The sequence below is a fragment of the Episyrphus balteatus genome, chromosome 2, assembly GCF_945859705.1.
Source record: "Episyrphus balteatus chromosome 2, idEpiBalt1.1, whole genome shotgun sequence".
NCBI classification, from domain to species: domain Eukaryota; kingdom Metazoa; phylum Arthropoda; class Insecta; order Diptera; family Syrphidae; genus Episyrphus; species Episyrphus balteatus.
In genome coordinates, this window is record NC_079135.1 from 65,234,114 (window position 1) to 65,255,660 (window position 21,547).

Consider the following 21,547-nt stretch of genomic DNA (forward strand, 5'->3'; position numbering starts at 1 on the left):
GGTGAAGAGGAGAAATAGTGGACAAATCTCAGATTTCATGATCTATTTGCGTCTTGAGATTCAAAAAAATGACAAAAAAATGAATCTGAGATTCAAGAATCTGATTCTGGATTTTTATCAAGATTCACGCATACAAACACACGCACTTTCACACACATACCTCTGTTTGACATTTGTCTGAACATTTGTTGTTGTTTTATTTTTTTTATACGCACAGATTTCGCACACAACTACAAAACTAGATTTGATATTCTATTTGCAGTGGAAAATCTGAGAATTTTACACAAAAATCTCAAAAGTCAATAGAAAACGACATTAAGGAAACCTTTTGACCACTTAGATTTTGAGATATGTATCAAACATTTCTATTTCCAATATCTTTGAGAAAAATATTATTAAAAAATAAGTAAATATTTGATCAAATACGGCGTTTTGAGATTGCATAAGAAGTTTTGCAAAAATTTAACGGTGATGTAATTGGACGTCAAAATACTAAAAAAATTATCTAAAGAATTCGGAATTGGACTGAAATCCGAAAAAAAAAATTATCACAATCCTCATCGTCAGCTAAGGCTCTTACTCAAACAAACCCAAACAGCCATTTCAGAATTTGGAGGGGGCTCGAGCATCTGTGCTGCCTCTAAATCTCTAAGATTTACGAACAAGTTTTAGTTAAAGCCTGGTACGCTGCTCGCGCTAAATTTTAGCTGTGGTAAAACTCCCATACAAGTTATCGATAATTTGTATGGGATCCATTTTAGCTCGGCTAAAATTTTTCGATAATTTGTATGGGAGCTAAAATTTAGCGCGAGCAGCGTACCAGGCTTAATCATGTACATTATGATGAAATCAGCTAAATAAAAACGTGATACGCCACTGAATACGACTTCATGATAGTACTATAGAAATATATATACAATTGGGCTTTTAAGCAATCTGTCTTTGTCTTTTTCCTTTCTATCATAACTGTTTACTGGTACGCTGTTCGCGCTAAATTTTAGCCGAGATAAAATTCTCATACAAGTTATCGATAATTTGTATGGGACTCATTTTAGCTCGGCTAAAATTTTTCGATAATTTGTATGGGAGCCAGGCTTTATGATAGAAAGGAAAAAGACAAAGACAGATTGCTTAAAAGCCCAATGGAACAAAACATTTCTGGGGCGACGATTAGGTACAAAATTAATGGACACGTTCAAACACCTATCGGATAGGCTATCTGGGATACCCGTATCTGGAATATCTTTTTGAACAAAGAGGTATCCAGATAGCTTGCCCAAGCAGCTACTAAAAAAATATGTAGGTAAATATTGAGAAGAGGAAACTTTTTCTTTTGAGCAAATTACATTTTTTTTATTGTTGAATAGTACTTGCACAATCGCTTTGACTTTATTTCTTGCAATTTTTTTTTATTTTGAAGCTGAATAATCGCCCGAAAAGTAATCAAAATAAAAAAAAGCCAAATGTATATCAGCTGATCACTCGGAAACCTGAGGTATACCAGAAATTCTGGGATACCTTCAGATTATTTTTTGACAGAAAATGGTTCGTTTCCTTGCTAATTTTTAACATTGTTTACAACAACAAAAAGCTATCCGATAGCTTTATGTTAGCTCTTTGAACGTGCCCAATATATCTGAACGTACCCATTAGTTAAATTATCGAACGCACTATTCCACCTGCTGATTTTGACTCAATTTTTTCCAGGAGAAGAGAATTTATATTGGAAATCAAAATCCCACGGCAACGCAAAACATAAACAAATCACTTCCTGAAAATTATATATTTTAAAGCTCAAGGAAATGGAAGGCAAAGACAATAGACACAAGGAGTAAGTACAATCACCAAGGTCCACATTAAATTCACCAATTTTGGTCTTTCAGCAAGCGTTCTAGTATGAAACACCACAAGAAATCTTTCCATCGCAAAAGCACTGGCAACGGATCCTCGAGTTCACAAGTCGAAGTCATTAGAGGAGTTATCGATGTTGCTGATTCCAGTGACGATCGTTTTACTGGACGACCAATGCCATGGCCCTCCAAGGAAATAGACAGTGAATTGGAGGTTGACATCGAAAATGAACAATTGCGTGCTGCAGACTTTGAGTTGTTAACTCAGATGCCGAACTCTGTTGGAGGTCATTTTCAATTCAGCTCTGAGAAAAATTGGGACTCGGAAGACATGCTGTTAGAGAAGACTGAAGCAAGCGAATACTTTACTTTGGACTTGAATCTTCTAAACGCTGGTCTTCAAACAATTCCTTTCTATAAGCGATTAGATTTTTCTTCATCGTGGTTCTCGAAATCTCAACTCAAAGGTATGAACAGCGCTGCAGAAATTGCAGAAAAACAATACCAAATTGTTGTAAAGGAGCATGAAAGCAATCATAAGGGGAAACAAACTGAAAGCAGAAGAACTTCCAGCCGAACACAACGTAATTCGGCTAGAGGAGTTAATTCTCAAGCTAGTAATGAAAAGGTGGTTAACGATAATGACAAAGAGTTGGATGAACTTTTGAGCCTTACAACAAATGAAGTGGCTAAGATTAGCATTAATGATAGGCAAGTAAGTGAGGGTAAGAATTCAACACCACCCACTGCAATGAGTAATGTTAAAACGGCAGAGGGTGAAGAAAACCATGAAGGAATCCAGCAATGGCTTGATGATGTCCTCGAAGAATGATCTATGAGTCGATTTTTTTTTTTTTTTTTTTTTTTTTTGAGATCTAAAACGCAACCTAGGACCTTTACAGATCATCAAAGAGGTCACTAATAGCGTTTTCGTTTGGTCGTCCGGGACTCTCCGGAATTCTTCCGAACGATTCTGAAAATGTTCGTTTGGCACTCAATGACAGTTCTAATTCTGAAAAGAAGAGAAAATCGATTCTGAATTTTGAGGCAGAATCAAAACCAGAATCACGCACACATGTTCACACTAAAGACGTCAAAGTAATAAAATGTCATTTTTTGTTGTTCATTTCTCAATTTTTAGATTTTTAACTATGCACAAACTTTAAACTATATTAAAATAAAGTGAAGAAAACAAAAAAAAAAATAGATAACTTAATAATAATAAAAAAAATAAAAAAAAAACAAAATTTTCATCAGACGTTCGCATTTGATGTTTCACAAATACAAAGAAACCCAAACTTCAGAATCAAAAAATAGTATACAACTCTGATCGTTTGGCATTCCGGATCGGACAGTCCCGGACAGTTCTAAGAATTCCCAAACGAAAACGCTATAAGTTAATGTAAAAAGTTCGACTTAAGGCCGTGTGTGAATTGCCATAAATAGTTAGCACCGTGTACAATTTTGACACTATTGGGGTGAATAAAAAATTTTCAGCTAGATGGCTTTTTGTTTAATAATTTTTTTTTGCTATGAAACTCCTTTTTAATAAAAAAAAACAAAACAAAGCCATCTGCAAACAAAATTTAACCAGGTCCCAGTCCAAGAGCCCAATAAATTTTTAACGGCTGAAAATTTTTTATTCACCTCACTAATGTCAAAAATTTTACACGGTGCTCACTATTTAACGCAATTCACACACGGCCTTAGTTAAATAGTTAAATCTTGTAAAATTTTTGACACTAGTGAGGTGAATAAAACATTTTCAGCTGTCAAAACATTAATGGCCTCTGGGAGCCGGTTAATCGAAGTTAAATTTTTTTTGCACATGGTTTTGTTATTTTGTGCATTGTATATCAATTCATATACAGTTTTTCAGGAGTATCATGTCAGCAAAAAGGCAGAGAACAAACAATAAGAATTGACGTGGTTTCAATCAAACGTTCCAAATCATCTGCACTTCGTTGTATGCTTTCGTTTAGTCCTCTGATTTTCTTTGTTAAGAGTTTCAACATGCTTCTCCAAGTCAACTGCGATGAATTTCCCTCTCTTGGCTTTGACGCTTGAATTGATTATCCTGAAGCTTTTTATTTTGTTCCAGATGTGGGTGTATATATGTATGTGTACGTGTTTAATGAACTCAATAATTACAACAACAACTGACTTCTGATACCTATGATGCGCCAGACCATTCATAAATCTCGGCTGCAAAAGAATTTGGTTATAAAATAGGTTTTAATCCTGATAAGACAAAAAGATCCAGCTTTTGTTTGTTTATGGTTGATTTTGTTTTGCTTTTAGAAACACGGCATGGTTTGGAACAAATAAAAGTTCTATTGACGCTTTTGCTTGGTGCTGGTACAATGTCTCAATAAAGAAAAAAAACAAAAAATTATATTATAAACTAAAGTTAATAATTATTATATGAATAGCAAAAGAAATGTATACATTAGTATAAAAATTCAAATAAATTTATATAAAACTTTTGCTTTATAAATATGTATGTAGGTATATTGTATAATAAATTAAATTATAATCGCTCATGTTGCTTAGCCCTAATTTATCAATTCATATTAAAATACAAAACTTTTTAAAAAGGAATAAAATAGCAAAAAAAAACTTGTTTTAGGTAAAGATGTAGATATGCCAAGAAAAAGGAAGTTCAATGATTGTGGGTGTCTTGGAGGAACAGACTTATATCTTTTTTAAAAACATTAATTGATTTAGAAATATTTCTGATATGATCAGGCAAAGAGTTCCATAATTTGGCAGAACGCACCATGAAGGAACGCGCCATAATGTAAGTTCTATGTGGAGCTGTATTAATGTTCGTTGGATGAAGTCGAAGTGCGCTAAACGTAGTGCTGTTGAAGATATATGAAGGAGTCTTAGTTTAAATAGTTTTAAAAATTAAAATCATTGAACGCATTTTAATAAAATTTTCAAAAGATAAGCCAAGAAACTTAGTTACAAGTTCACTAATATGATCAAACCTTCTTTTTTTAAAAACATACCTCACAGCAGAGTTAAAGCAAAGTTTAAGTTTATTAAGTAAACTCAAATTGCAGCCACTATAAACTTCAGAGCCATAGAGTAAGAATGGAAAAACGAGGGCCTTGCATAACTTCCAGCGAACCTTGAGAGGTAAATAATCGCTTATCGAAAATAGTTTTCTTAATGTGAAAGTAATTTTTCTGATTAAGCTGTTTACATGAATTTCCCATGATAATTTTTCATCCAAATAGAAACCTAGTATGTACTTTAACGCTACTTTCATATTGAATTATATTGCCATCAAGATTCAGCAAATTTAATGAAACTGGATTCAAAGAGGTTCTGAAAACAATAGATTTTGATTTTCCAGCATTTAAAACCAAAGAGTTTTCCTTGGCCCAGTTAAGTACGATATCAAAATCGAAAGAAAGTTCTGTTACACACCTGTTTGGATCACTCAGCTCAGTGGAATGTAGCATCTGTACGTGCGTCGTCGGCGTTTATAAAATTTTTATGAGACTTCTTCCATATGCTTGGGCTTATATTAAATACACTCCGCTTCAACTGAATAAGCACACAAATTTTCAAAAATATTTTGTCCATTTTTTCCTAAGATTGAGCTTTCATGAATCATTTCATGATGCTTACCGTTAGCTTGTGATGTTGAGAAAACAAATCAGAAAGAATAATTCACAAAGTACCGCTATTTTTTTTCGTGTTCTCTTACAAAGCGTCACATATGGAAAAATGCATTTTTTTGTGTGCGTCAACTGAATAGACACAATGTAATTTTAACGAACTTATTAATTTGCTGTGTAATGTTGACTGGAATCAAATGCTCTCAAATCGAAATATTGATCATATGTGTTTTAAATTTTATAGTTTTTTATTTACTTGTTTTTACGAAACTACACCATTACGAAAGTCTTGCTATTATTCTAAAATTCCACCATGGTTTGACACTAATTTGAAAAACTTGAAAAATAAAAGAAATAAGGCTTGGCTAAAGTTTAGTTAAACCAGAGCGGATGTTGATTTCAGAATTTACTCCGAACTTAAATGTATGTTTGCTGACTACAACACCCTTTATTCAGACTATATTTGTAAAATTGAGGAAGAGTTAAAACAGAGCCCAAAAAACTTTTGGAACTTCGTGAAAAGCAAAAGAAATTCTGACGACTACCCTAACTCTATGTCATATAACAACACATCAAGTCATGACTCAAAATTGATTTCGAACATGTTTGCTAGTTTCTTCAAAGATGCTTTTGATGTTCCTTCTTCTTGTCAAACTACCCCTCCATTATTTCCTTCCCAAAATTTTCCACACCTTAGCTCACTTAATTTTACCATATGTGAAGAATTAATTATTCGAAATGTCTCAGAACTTGACGACTGTTTTAGCCCTGGCCCTGATGGTGTACCATCATGTGTGTTAAAAAAATGCGTATCGTATTTATCCTATCCTCTTTATGTTTTATTCAACGAATCTCTGAGGTGCTCAATCTTTCCAGTACTATGGAAAAATGCTTTTATAAGTCCAATTCACAAAAAAGGGTCAGAGAACGAAATCACGAATTGCAGACCCATTGCCAAACTTTCTGTTATTCCTAAACTATTTGAGTCCATTATCTGTAGCATGTTATCTTTTAACTGCAAGTCAATTATTTGCGACAATCAACATGGCTTCGTCCAAAATAAGTCAACTATTACTAATCTGCTCCATTTTACTTCTTTTTGCCTTGATTCCTTTGAAAACCGGAAGCAAGTAGACTGTGTGTTCACAGACTTTAGTAAAGCCTTCGACAAATTGTGCCACAAGACTTTAGTCCACAAACTAAAGGCCTTAGGATTTAATGACAAATTTTTACTGTGGATTTCGTCATATTTAAAGAATAGAAGTTATACTGTTACTTTCAGAAATGAGCAATCGGACCAATTTCATGTCAACTCTGCACAGTGGTTCCGTAGTAGGCCATAGGCCGAAATATCGATGTCAATATAATGACGTCATTTTTCGTTATATTTGTTATAAAAAGCCTATTCTTTAAGATAGCATAACAGACATTTTGAGAAAATAACGGAACTTTTCATATCGACCATAAAAAGTTGTCGAAAAAAGTCTGATTTCAATGCTTTATTTTTGGTCCCAAATCAACTTAAACTTTTAAGTGTATTTTTCGGTTAAAATTATTTTTAAAGTTTTTTTTTTGTTATGGGACTTAAAGTTGAAGGTATGTACTTTATTTAAAGAGTTTACAATTCTATTTTATTTAAAATTTTCAATAAAAAACAGACTAGAAAAGGACAGGCTCAAATTCCATACTTTTGTTTTTCTTCTCACTTTACCGAAACTTTTAACTATGTTGTCATCAATATAAATACATGATTCATATACATAAATTTTCTCTAGCACGTGTAGTTTCTTAAACAATTGAATCTGTCTGCGAATAAGTGCGACGGGCTACGACTGACTCTTTCACACTCATTGTTTCAATTTTACCCATATTTCTCATATTTAAAACTTTTTCAAAAAAAAATTTTTTTTTTTTTAAGTTTTTATGTTTTCCTTAAGTTTTTGCACATATTTTTATAAAAATATATGATATTAAGCAAGCTTTAAATCTGAAATGTAACATAAAAATTATGACTGAAATTGAAAAAAAAAAACCAAATAAATAATTTTAAAAAATAACTTATCATTTGTTTGTATGTAGATTCAAGGCTTCTTTTTACATTTTGTTATTAAATATATACAAGATTTCTTTATAAAACAATTGTTATTAAATTAATTCATTTTTTATTGCTGAAAAAATATATTCTCACACATATTCAAGTATATTTTGTTGCTATCCTAACCATAATCCCCTATGGCCGCCCTTCTTAGAAACCGGTACCACTGTGCTCTGGTGTTCCACAAGGTAGCCATTTAGGTCCCCTTTTATTTATTTTGTACATAAATGACATAACATCCATTATAAAAAACTCGTCTGTTTTAATTTACGCTGATGACATTAAAATTTTCAAAATTATAAACTCAATTAATGACTGCTCACAGCTTCAGGAAGATCTACATAGATTTAGGGAATGGTGCAATATTAACCGACTTTATTTGAATATAGACAAATGTAAAACTATGTGTTTTTCACGCAAAAAAAAACAATTATAACTTATAATTATATTTTAGATTCTTCTTCTCTCTGTAAACTTTCCGAGTTCTCTGATTTAGGAGTTATTCTTGACACTAAGTTGACGTTTACTGACCATTATAACTTTATAGTAAAAAAAGCTAATAAGATTCTTGGTTTTATCAAACGATTTTCTCGTGATTTCTGTGATCCCTATGTCTTCAAGCTTCTTTATATTTCTTTTGTTAGACCTGTACTTGAATACGGCTGCGTAATATGGGCTCCTTACTATTCTGTTCATATAAATAGACTTGAAGGTATACAGAGGAGGTTTTTGCGTTTTTGCCTTCGTTTTCTTCCATGGTCCCAAAGATCCATACACCCACCCTATTCTCACAGACTCTTACTTATAAATCTCCCTTCACTTTTACAACATAGAAAATATATTCAGCTTTGTTTTATTGTCAAATTAATCAATGGTTTAATAATATGTCCATCAACTCTGTGTCGTCTAAATTTCAGCTATAGTCAAACTAGCATAAGAACATAGAGGAAGGTATTCCTTCCTCTATGCATAAGAAGACAATTGCCTTTATGTCCGATTTTCAGCAGAACAAACTATGGTGTGAATAGCCCATTAAATCAATTGATTTCAGTCTTCAATAAATATTACTTTTTGATCTCATCTGTAAACGACAATGTCAAAAGCAAAACATTTAAAGAAAACTTTTTTAACATATTATAGTTATTATTTATTTTTTAGGTAAACATTTTATTATTAAAATTGTATGTACATAAATAGTTTTAAATTCTAACGTTAGGCTATTAACGGATTAAATAAATAAATAAATAAACACACGGTCATTAAAGGTCAATATCTTCGTTGTTTGTGAGAGTTTTGAAGTGATTGGCATACCAAATCCAAGGTTGAAATGTTCTTAGTGAGATTTTGTCATTTAAATTAAAATTTAAAAAAAGTAGTAGATTAAAAGCTTTGAATACTGTCGTTTTCGTTTAGCTGTCAAAATATAATTGTGTCTGCCGGTAAAAATGTCTGGAACTCCAAGAATGCAAATAAAATTATAAATAATAAATTTATGAGTGAAAATCAATAATTAAATTATTTTGTTTCATTAATAGGCCAGCTACAAGGACGGGCCAAATAAATTTAATGGTTCGTTTTATGGAAAACAACCCAGGTGTGGCTAAGAATTATTTACCAAGCAGCCAAGCTAAAGCCAAATCAAAAAAACTTTGGAGCAACTTGGCGGAAAAGTTAAATTCGTGTGGACCACCTATAAGAACTGTGGACGGATGGAAAAATGTAAGTTCATTGTAGAATAAAAAAGATTTAGTGAAGTATCTGAATGCATTCATTAGTTCCACACGAAACAATAATACCAACTTGCCAATAACTAGCCGGAAATGCATCAGCCATTACATAACCTCGTTAACCATGAGCTTCTGAACTTTGACTTTAGCCTATAGCCTCCTTGTCATCTTTGATCTCAAGGCGACTAGACGTATCCATCCTAAGTTAATTAAAGTATATTGTATATCTAACCTACATATTGTATTATTAAATATTAATAGTATTAAGCTTTTGTTTAAATAAAAAACCCAATAATTAATTTGTTAATAAATTTAATGTTTAAAGCATAAACATAACAAATGGCGACGAGTATGGATAATTTTTTCACCAGATTTGAGACAATTCTTGAAAACCAGCAAAAAGTTATCGAAGCGTTCATGGAATTTGCGAAACCCAAAAATGATTCAACTCCCACACATGTGCCGGTTTTTCCGAAATTTGATCGATCAAATAACACCTGGGACGTATTTAAAAGTCAAATCGATCAACATTTTGTGGCTTACAACATGGTGAAGGCTGAAGACAAAAGAGCATTTTTTCTGTCTTGGATGGGTGCCGAATTGTTTGAATTACTTCAAAAACTCTGTGATGGTAAGTTGCTAGCTGAAGAGAGCTATGAGTCGCTAACAACCAAACTCTCGGAGCATTACAAGTCGAAAACTCACATTTTAGCTGCCAGGTTTCAATTTTTTCGCACGACACTGAAGGCGAACCAAAATTATGCAGATTGGATAGCTGAACTGAGAGGAATAGCCAGAAATTGCAGTTTCATTTGCAACAAGGAGCAGTGTACGAATCCCTACGTTGACAATCTCATTCGTGACGTCATTGTGCTAAACACACCACATGATCAGGTCCGAAATGCTGCTTTGCAAAAGGCGAACCCCACACTAGAAGATATTCAGACAATAGCCGAAACATTCGAAGCTACTAAAATTGCAGTTCACACCATAACGGGCAATTCCACCGAATGTCAAGGAACCGTTCAACAACTTGGAGTGGTGCAACATGTAAAAAAATATCCAAGCCAAAATGCAGGAATACAAAAAAGCAAACCGGTGAAACAAAAAGGTAAATATAACGAAAAAGTGCAGGGAGAGCAAAAAGCGGATAACAACATATGCTGTGAAAGTTGTGGAAGTAACCACCCTTGGAAATACTGCAAATTTAGAAAAGCACGTTGTAGGGGCTGTGGACGATTGGGGCACATTGTAAAAGACTGTAAGCAAAAAGAAGATAGAGTGCAGTTGATCGAATCGGTATTTATGGTTGCAGAAAACAATGGTATTAAGCGTTTCGGTAATAAATTTTTTGTAACCATAAAAGTTAATGGAATTTCTTTAGACTTCCAGTTAGATACAGGCGCTACTTGTTCAATGGTTGGAGAAGCTGGGTATGAAGCGTTAGGAAGGCCGATATGCTGTAAAACCAACAAGTTGCTGAAGGGATATGGTGATCATCAGGTACCACTGAGAGGAGCTTTATCCGTTAAAGTAAAACTGGATGCAGAGGAAATAACATTGCCGTTGCTGGTTACAAAGGCAAAAGAAGGCAGCAATATTCTGGGTATCGATTGGTTCGATAAATTGAAATTTTGTGTAGAGCAAAACGTAAATCAGGTATGTGAACAAAATTTAATTAATGTAAATTATGAAGATCACATCAAAGAAATTTGTGAAAAATTTAAAGAAGTATTCGATTCACAAAAAGTAGGACAGTGCACTGATTTTAAGGCTACGCTGGTTTTGAAGCCAGATGCCAAGCCAAAATATTTCAAACCACGTCCAATTCCTTTTGCTTTAGTCCATAAAGTAAAAGCTGAGTTAAATAGGTTAATTGAGGCAGGAATCCTAAAGCCAATTGCTTGTAGTCAGTGGGCTGCACCCATAGTGATCGTTGAGAAGCCCAATGGAAATATTAGAATCTGTGGAGACTTCAAAGTCACAGTTAACAGCCAAATTGAAACCGAACGTTATTCCCTTCCCAGTATAGACGAGATTTTCCATAGATTAAAGCGAGGAAAAATATTTACGAAATTAGATTTGAGTGAAGCTTATTTCCAACTAGAGTTAGACGAGAAATCGAAAAAACTAATGGTAATTAATACGGTGGCAGGATTGTTAGAATACCAGAGAATGCCTTACGGAGTATCATCTGGTCCAGCAATTTTTCAAAAGCTGATGGAAGCTAAGCTTTCACAAATTAAAAATACAGCGGTATATATCGATGATATAATAATAGCTGGAGAAACTTTTGAAGAACACATGTTAGCGCTAAACGAAGTTTTGAATGCTCTAAAGAATTCTGGTTTAAATTGCAACCTAAAGAAGAGTCAGTTTTTTCAAACAAATATAGAGTATTTAGGCCATGTGATTTCCGCAAAGGGAATAGAACCAAATAAGCCAAAAGTTCAGGCTATAGAGCAAATGCCACGTCCAAGGAATATAAAAGAGGTTCAAGCTTTCTTAGGGAAAGTAAACTACTATAACAAATTCTTAGATAGGTTTTCCGAATATTCGAAGCCACTAAATAACCTACGAAGAAAAGGTGCACCCTTCAAATGGGATGACAGTTGTGAAAAAAGTTTTCAACTTCTTAAAACGGAAATAATTAAAGCAACGAATCTTGTTCATTTTAATGATAAATTACCATTGTTGCTGGCAACTGATGCCTCATCATACGGGATCAGTGCCGTACTGTCCCACAGATTTCCCGATGAAACTGAACATCCCATAGCCCATGCTTCAAAAACTTTGAACAAATCTCAAGGTAACTACAGTCAAATAGAAAATGAGGCACTTTCTATTATTTTTGGGGTGCAAAAATTCCACCAATTTGTATATGGCAGGAAGTTCGAGCTGTTTACAGACCATAAGCCTCTAATTAGCATTTTCCATCCGCATCATCGGTTACCTGTAATGACAGTGCAAAGACTCCAAAGATGGGCCATAATATTAATGGCTTATGACTATATGATAAGGTATAAGCCTACTGAAAAACATGGGAATGCTGACTGTCTATCGAGACTTCCACAAGGCCCTGATTTGGTATTCGATGAAATCGAACAAGATGGTCCTGAAACCACTTTACAACTTGAAGAAATTACTTCCAACTTACCAGTTCTTTTCGAAGACGTTCAAAAACAAACTAACCGCGACAAAATCTTACAAAAGGTTATCAAGTTTGTCACCGAAGGATGGCCAGAAAGAAACTCTGATAGCTGTAAAGAATTTAAAACTTTTTTTAACCGCAGGTTAGCAATATCGATACACAAAGGAGTACTCCTGATTCAAACTGATTATACCAGAGTGATCATACCAACCACACTTCGCAAAATAATGCTACAAATGCTTCACGAAGGCCACTGGGGTTCGGTTCGCATGAAGCAAATGGCCAGACATTATTGTTGGTGGCCGGACATAGACAAAAACATTGAGGAGACTGTAGCATGCTGCACGTCATGTCAAGAAAATAGTTCGAGCAGCCACAAAGTTTTTGAAAGTTGGCCACTACCTACAGAACCATGGCAGAGGATACATCTTGACTTTTTGGGTCCATTTATGGAGTCAATGTACTTGGTTTGTATGGATGCGTTCTCCAAATTTCCTTATATAGTTAAGATGAATTCTACAACGACTACAGCAACAGTTCGAGCATTGAAAAACATATTCGTGATTGAAGGTCTTCCAACAACCATTGTAAGTGATAATGGACCTCAATTCACGAGTGAGGAGTTCCGAAGATTCTGTTCAGAAAATGGAATTTGTCATCTCACATCAGCACCGTTTCATCCTGCGTCTAACGGAGAGGCAGAAAGATGTGTTCGTACTTTCAAAACTGCGTTGAGAAAAATTTGTAGCGAGGGGATAAATCAAGATGAAGGTCTTTTAAAATTTTTGATCACTTACAGGACTACTCCAGCAAATAACAATAAGTCACCAGCAGAGATTCTGCATGGTCGACAACCAAGAATTCTTTTAGAACTTATTAAACCACATAAGGCAAATACCAATGAACTAAAATCTATTTCTAAATTTCAGATAGATCAACCGGTTTATACTAAAAGTTTCTCACGTGGACCTAAATGGATTCACGGCAGAATCCAGAGGCAAATAGGTTCCAACATGTATTGCATCAAGTTGTCACAAACCAATCAAGTTATAAGACGACACCAAAACCAGATAAGAAGAGCACCAGAGCAGGTTGCTCAAGACAATCATGATTATCAGTTACAGCCAACGTTTGTGAGTCCCACTATTCTTGAAAATGCAGCATCGGCGCCTTCGTGCTCATCATCTTTGACTCGACAACAGCCCGGACAGGCTATGCAATCACCAATCATAATTCAGGACAGCAGCTCTGAAAACGAATTAAGTGAAAGTGAGGTCGGTCATAATACTCCAAGCTCTTCACAATCGCAATCACCTCGCCGGTCAACTCGAAGTAGAAGACCTCCACAGTGTTACAGTCCTTGAAAATAACGAGGGAGGAATGAAGTATCTGAATGCATTCATTAGTTCCACACGAAACAATAATACCAACTTGCCAATAACTAGCCGGAAATGCATCAGCCATTACATAACCTCGTTAACCATGAGCTTCTGAACTTTGACTTTAGCCTATAGCCTCCTTGTCATCTTTGATCTCAAGGCGACTAGACGTATCCATCCTAAGTTAATTAAAGTATATTGTATATCTAACCTACATATTGTATTATTAAATATTAATAGTATTAAGCTTTTGTTTAAATAAAAAACCCAATAATTAATTTGTTAATAAATTTACAGCCCTATTTATAAACTCATCATAGACAGTACATAGCATTATGTACTCTTTATAATGTCTTTAAACAGAAAATTGTCATTTATAAACTTTATGCAACGTTTAATAGAGCTTGTATACTCTAAACGCGTTTTTAGGTTGTTTAAAGCTTGAATAAGAATATATTTTGCTTAAATGTCATTTGAACATCAAATAATTTTCAGAAAAAGAAAACACGGCAATCATTTATATTTTTTTTTATGTCATTGAAGAATTTATTTTTTGAATTATATTTATAATTTTGTAATCAACTGAAACAAAATATAAGAAATTGTGTTTCTTCGAGATTTTTTCCTGATATAAGATGTGAGAACTTTTGGCTGCAGTACCTACATATGTACATATACAAATGTGGGTTTTCTTTTCATCTTTTTCTTTTTACATAGAAAAAATGATTTATGCATGTTTCTTTTTAATTTATGTAATTTTTTTGGAATGAAATGTGTTTTTTTTTTAGATTTTCTTCTTTATATGACATCAAGAACTTTCGCTCACGTTTTTTTGTTTATTTTCAAATCAGATGGAGTTATTTTGACAGATTTTTCATTTTTAGTACTTATTTGGACACAAACCTAGTATAACTATAATTGCTAAAAAAATATTTTATAAATAGAAATTTATGTAACGTTGCATAAAGGCTACATAAAACTTTATTCATTGTATAACTATTTAGCCGTTTAGAGCTGTTTAGTGAAATCTAATAAATAAGGCTGTCAATGTTTAAAGCATAAAGGCTTGGCCACACCAAAGGGTACATGCGGTAGCGGTACGGGTACTTGTATGAAAAAAATTCCAAACTGACACATCAACGTTCAGATGTGGAATTTTTTTAATACAAATATCGTTACCGCTACCCGTATCGCTACCGCATACCCTCCGGTGTGGCCAAGCCTTAAAGGCTTGGCCACACTGGAGGGTATGCGGTAGCGGTACGGGTAGCGGTGAGGGTACTAAAAAACTTCCACACCTGAACGTTGATGTGTCAGTTTAGAATTTTTTTCATACAAGTACCCTCACCGCTACCCGTACCGCTACCGCATACCCTCCAGTGTGGCCAAGCCTTTAAACATAACATTTAGATACATTGGTACCTTCTTGCCTACGTACGTATTTTTTTTTTTTTTTTTTTTTTGTTAAAGGTGTGGAAAGATTATAAATATAATCTTAAACGCAAAATGCGTGAAAATAAACTACATTTCAGTGGTTTTGTATGGAAAATTTCGTTTCGCTTCAGCTGCGTACTAAGCTTAAATCTGTAATGGTTTTCGTTTGGTAAAAAATCAATTTATTTTTTGATCTGTCAAAAAAAAAACAATTTTTGCTCCGTTCAACTACAATTCGTCACGTGAGTTTTTATTTGTCCTACAGATGCAATTGTTGCTTCTGTAAAGCATTATAGAATCAAAATTGTTAGTAGGGATGCCATCTTATATTTTCGGCCACGCTCTTTCGATTGCTGCAATCAGAATCGTCCTATCTCTTTTAGTTTTCAAGATAAAAAAAATGAATTTGTCCTATAGCCCAAATTTGTTCGGTGAATTTTATGCTAATTTGTCCTATATACGTTTTTGTATATGGTAGGACAAATACTGGCTTTATAATTATGCAAAATTTGTTCTTACATGTCCTATATCCAATGAAGTTAAAAAAGTCATGTGTGCAATTCACCCGTGGTAGAAGTGAAACCTTAAAAATTATTTTTCTTAATAAAATAAAATAAAATAAAATTCGAAAAAATGTACCTTTTTTTATTCCATCACCTTTAAATCCATATCTTTTATATGACAACCTAATAAATTTAAATAAAAATAAATTTTTATTTTATTTGAGTTTTCAATCATGTTTCTACCATGCCTACAAAAAAAGTAAGAATTTTTTAAAGTCAACCATCTCGAAATTTAAAACTGAGATTACGGTACTTAATACACTGGTGGCTGGTCATCGGCAACAGATCTCCATACGTGTTTTCAGGTATTTTCACGTTTTTGATACAATCAAATGAAATTTAATATTATCAGCATGCGTATTAAACTTAAATAAAATTGTCATGTGCCCTAGATCAAAAGATATAACGTGTTTAGAAAAAGAACATCTTTTTATCGTTATCTGAGGATTTTGAATATTAAATTTAATGACATTTTGCACATTTATAGTTTATTTAACTACCTATCTACATTCATTTATCTATTAAAACAAAAAAGTTGATTTTTCCTATCGCTTTTTAGACCAGTGTCGATGCCTTCAAAAACATTAAAAAGTACAAAAAAATCATAGTAGGATGAAACCCATTGGAAAAGGAGGTGAATATGATAAAAATGAAAGGAAAAATAAATTACGGGCGAACCGAGTTCGGGAAGTGGGTGGGTTGAGTTTTTAATGGTAAAAAATGGTATATATGGATTTCCGTCAAAACTACAAATCCTATAGAAAAAAGTTGTATCGCAAAGTTGTAGGTAATAAAAAGATCTACACCTTTTGTATCAACAATTTTTCACATAACCTCAAAATTTATGTGAAAAATTAAAAAAACCGAGTTTTTGGTTTTTTATTTTTATCTTTTTCAAAAACAAAAATTTTTCTACGAAATTTGGTGAAAACATACCTTATAATGTCCCAAATACACTGTAATTTATTTGATTTAAAATATTAATTTTTTTACCTTATTTTGACTTAATACCAAAAAACACCCTAATTTTCAATCGAAAATTCACGTGTCAAAATATCAACTTTTTTCAAAAAGTTGGTGGGCAATTCCTTCGTTAAAATGTCTATTTTCTGATGGTGTAAAAAAAATTTACATTAGTATACTATAGAACATTTTTTTTATCATTGCTTACAATTTTGGCCTATTTATTCAAATTTACACTTTAATTACTCAAAAAACCTAAGATTTCATGTAACATTGATAAATCTTACGTTTTTTGAGTAATTAAAGTGTAAATTTGAATAAATAGGCCAAAATTGTAAACAATGATAAACATTTTTTTTCGAATTCAAGCTTTTTTCATTTTTTGAATTTTACGAGAACATGTTCTATAGTAGAACATGTTCTCGTAAAATTCAAAAAATGAAAAAAGCTTGAATTCGAAAAAAAATGTTTATCATTGTTTACAATTTTGGCCTATTTATTCAAATTTACATGTTCTATAGTAGAACATGTTCTCGTAAAATTCAAAAAATGAAAAAAGCTTGAATTCGAAAAAAAATGTTTATCATTGTTTACAATTTTGGCCTATTTATTCAAATTTACACTTTAATTACTCAAAAAACGTAAGATTTATCAATGTTACATGTAAATTTTTTTTACACCATCCCACCGACTTTTTGAAAAAAGCTGATATTTTGACACGTGAATTTTCGATTGAAAATTAGGGTGTTTTTTGGTATTAAGTCAAAATAAGATAAACAAATTAATATTTTAAATCAAATAAATTACAGTGTATTTGGGACATTATAAGGTATGTTTTCACCAAATTTCGTAGAAAAATTTTTGATTTTGAAAAAGATAAAAATAAAAAACCAAAAACTCGGTTTTTTTAATTTTTCACATAAATTTTGAGGTTATGTGAAAAATTGTTGATACAAAAGGTGTAGATCTTTTTATTACCTACAACTTTGCGATACAACTTTTTTCTATAGGATTTGTAGTTTTGACGGAAATCCATATATACCATTTTTTACCATTAAAAACTCAACCCACCCACTTCCCGAACTCGGTTCGCCCGTTATTTATTTTTCCTTTCATTTGTATCATATTCACCTCCTTTTCCAATGGGTTTCATCCTACTATGTTTTTTTTTTGGTTTCAAAAATTATCGACCGGTCTATTTTTGTTTCATCTCGTTTCAAATCACTACGATACTAAAGAAGTTTTCACTTCAAAAGTAATAAATTTTTGTAGTCAATCACATTTTACAAAAAAAGCCGAAAAAATACGTTTATTGTATTCTTTTATCAATATATCGATTTTTTGATATGCAAAGCTATAAAAAAAATTACACCATTAAAAAGCTTGTAATTTCCTGAAGAATAAAGCCATACTTAAATTTTTATAATGCGCAAAAGGTATAAAAATAATTTATTGAAAACAATCATTTTCGTATTAAAGTTAAATCAAATTTGTATGTGCACTAGATCAAAAGATATAACGTGTGTAGGAAAAGAACATCTTTTTACCGTTATCTCAGAATTTTGAATATGAAATTAATTGAAATTTTGTACAATTATATTTATTTAATTACCTATCTACAGTACAAATTTCATTCATCTATCTATTAAAACAAAAAAGTTATAACAAGTTGAATGTTCGTGTCGCGTTTTCGTTTCATCTTGTTTCAAATCACTACGATACTAAAGAAGTTTTCACTTCAAAAAAGAAGGACATCATCCATATCGTCCCGTTTCTGCGTGAACCACGTATCTACACAGCAAATTTTGTTCAGTTCTTAAAAGAAATATACATTTTTCTTGAAATTAAAAATATGAATCGAACAAAAGGAAATCAAGTTATGTTTAAGACATATTGATTGAGTTGTCTCTAAACTAAAACCCTTGTATTATATTTTTGTTTATTTTTTTAAACTCAAATAAAAAATGTATTGAGTTTTGATTTCAATAAAAATATTTGGTTTCCTATTTTTTCTGTTTTTGTCTCCTTTCTACATATATCCAATATACACTGCCGCTCATCTGAATAGGTTCACATTTTAGTTCATTTAACATTTGGCTTGTCTTGGTATTTAATGCAATGGCACATCTTTTTTATGTATGTAACGAGAGAACATCTTTATGCGCTTAGTTTAGGGGAAATAAAATTGTCTTGGGGCCTACCGTTCTTCTCACACGGTAGCTAGACCAAATCTAGTCATAAAATCAAGCATATTTTTTGGCTCATCTGAATAGGTTCAAAAGCAAAAATGTTAATAAATGATGAGTTGCATGGGTCTGTTGGACTCAAAATTGTGTCTGTCAATAAATCTGATTGTGTATAACCTGTAAGGATGAAAACGGGTCGTGAAAAATCTTTAGGCGCGGAAAAAATGTGGAAAATAAAAGAAGAATTTGAATTAGACTGAAACCAACGATTCTTGGGACAAAAACAAACACAAGTTAAAATTTAGTAAGCAGTTATTTGCGCAATATCCAAGGGTATAGAAACAACATTAAAAGTCGATGTAACTCAGTCACAACATGGGCCGATAGATGTGCAATGATCAGAATAGCATGACTTCGAGCTAAAAATTAAGCTGAAAACCGGTATAAAATGCAGTTTAACGACGGCAAAACGGGTTGTCAGAAGTGGTAAACATTTGAGGAGAACAAAACCTCGCAAAAATTATCACTTTACAAACCACGAACAGAAACTCACCTCCAATAAAAAAAAAATTGTCGTGAAAGTCGAATTTGCTATTTCCTCATACAAAACTTTTTATCTGCAATTTCAAACAGAGTTTTTTTTACTATTGGAGGTGAGTTTCTGTTCGTGGTTTGTAAAGTGATAATTTTTGCGAGGTTTTGTTCTCCTCAAATGTTTACCACTTCTGACAACCCGTTTTGCCGTCGTTAAACTGCATTTTATACCGGTTTTCAGCTTAATTTTTAGCTCGAAGTCATGCTATTCTGATCATTGCACATCTATCGGCCCATGTTGTGACTGAGTTACATCGACTTTTAATGTTGTTTCTATACCCTTGGATATTGCGCAAATAACTGCTTACTAAATTTTAACTTGTGTTTGTTTTTGTCCCAATGCATCGTTGGTTTCAGTCTAATTCAAATTCTTCTTTTATTTTCCACATTTTTTCCGCGCCTAAAGATTTTTCACGACCCGTTTTCATCCTTACAGGTTATACACAATCAGATTTATTGACAGACACAATTTTGAGTCCAACAGACCCATGCAACTCATCATTTATTAACATTTTTGCTTTTGAACCTATTCAGATGAGCCAAAAAATATGCTTGATTTTATGACTAGATTTGGTCTAGCTACCGTGTGAGAAGAACGGTAGGCCCCAAGACAATTTTTTTCTCCTAAACTAAGCGCATAAAGATGTTCTCTCGTTACATACATAAAAAAGATGTGCCATTGCATTAAATACCAAGACAGGCCAAATGTAAAATGAACTAAAATGTGAACCTATTCAGATGAGCGGCAGTGTAAATTCCACTGGAGAAAAAATTTTTAGCTTTGGTTTTTCATGTGTCTGTAACTATATATGGACAGGTGTCCTATGTCCATTTTATTACTTTTTTTTAAAACTCAATTAAATAAATATTGAAAAACCAAAACATGCAGATTGCTTTATGTATTGTTGGGAAAATATCTAATCTTTCAAAAAACATACAAATCACCACTTTGAAGTTTAAAAACGCTCTACTGAAAAGTTAAGTTTTTGGTTTATAGGACAAATAAGAACTCACGTGATGATATTAGTAGTCCCATCAACAGTTTTTTGACAGATTTAGATCAAAAAATAAATAGATTTTTTTCGCAAACGAAAACACTATAGAAAAAAAAAACAATTTTTGAACTGTTCAAAGCTGTTAATTAATTGTATAAGATTTTAAGTCATGCTTTTCGCGGCTATCAATCATTTTATCGCCCCAACCAACGTTTTGAAGAACATTGTAATCCCGTGACCACGAAGTTTGAAAGTTCTTCGAAACGTCGGGGCGAAGAAATAAAATTAAATATTTCTTATAAATACGCGGTGAGTTTCGTAAAATTTAATTAAACTTTAAATACTTAATTGTAGTTGAATAGATAAGAAATTGTTTTTTTGACAGATTTAGATCAAAAAATAAAATGATCTTTTTACAAAACGAAAACACAATAAAACCATTGTATATATCGTCGGCACAAAGCCAAAACCGCGAATCTGCATTTTTGGACATTTTCACTTTAATGCGTCATTTAACTTGTTATCGGTCCCTCTATCCACTGCTTCGACTGCAATCATCCATCTGTTGCCTAAAAGCCTAAAATATCAATTTCCGTCGCACGAGTTCCCATAAGATTGCATGAATTTCCAAAACTTTGAAGCCGTTTTTCTCAAAACTACAATTTTGAAGATTCGTGGTTTTGGCGTTGTGCCATGCCCACGATATATTCCTCTTAAACATTGCTTTAAAACTTTCAGAATGAATAGATAAAAGGATTTTTGTTTAGAAAAAACTCAATCAATAGGTATGTCTTAAACATAACTTGATTTCCTTTTGTTCAAATCATATTTTTAATTTCACGAAAAATGTATATTTCTTTTAAGAACCAGAACAAAATTTGGTGTGTAGATACGTGGTTCACGTAGAAATGGGACGATTTGCCCTAGCCTCAACGAGCTATTATAAAAAAAAATTTAAATAACAAAATCGTAAAACTG

The 21,547-nt window shown here is 32.7% G+C and overlaps 2 protein-coding genes across 7 annotated transcripts; both read left to right on the forward strand.

Annotated features, from left to right (window-relative positions):
- Positions 1–1,663: 1,663 nt before the first annotated feature.
- LOC129911069 (uncharacterized) lies at positions 1,664–9,196 on the forward strand. 4 transcript variants are annotated; one of them, XR_008771595.1, is made up of 4 exons: positions 1,664–1,831; positions 1,884–2,565; positions 3,952–4,082; positions 4,152–4,460. XR_008771595.1 is itself a non-coding variant. In XM_055988728.1 (3 exons), the coding sequence occupies exons 1-3, from the start codon at positions 1,803–1,805 to the stop codon at positions 9,179–9,181; spliced, it is 780 nt and encodes a 259-aa protein (XP_055844703.1). In that variant the 5' UTR covers positions 1,664–1,802; the 3' UTR covers positions 9,182–9,196. The 4 variants fall into 4 exon arrangements, 3 of the variants coding, with proteins under 3 accessions (XP_055844703.1, XP_055844702.1, XP_055844701.1); XM_055988728.1 differs by lacking the exons at positions 3,952–4,082; positions 4,152–4,460 and adding an exon at positions 9,113–9,196; XM_055988727.1 differs by having other exon boundaries at positions 3,952–4,460.
- LOC129911056 (uncharacterized protein K02A2.6-like) lies at positions 9,193–14,592 on the forward strand. Of its 3 annotated transcripts, none has more exons than XM_055988700.1 (2): positions 9,193–9,296; positions 9,353–14,592. In XM_055988700.1, the coding sequence occupies exon 2, from the start codon at positions 9,644–9,646 to the stop codon at positions 13,817–13,819; it is 4,176 nt and encodes a 1,391-aa protein (XP_055844675.1). In that variant the 5' UTR covers positions 9,193–9,296; positions 9,353–9,643; the 3' UTR covers positions 13,820–14,592. The 3 variants fall into 3 exon arrangements, with proteins under 3 accessions (XP_055844675.1, XP_055844677.1, XP_055844676.1); XM_055988702.1 differs by having other exon boundaries at positions 9,271–9,935; positions 10,017–14,592; XM_055988701.1 differs by having other exon boundaries at positions 9,271–9,518; positions 9,630–14,592.
- Positions 14,593–21,547: the final 6,955 nt, after the last annotated feature.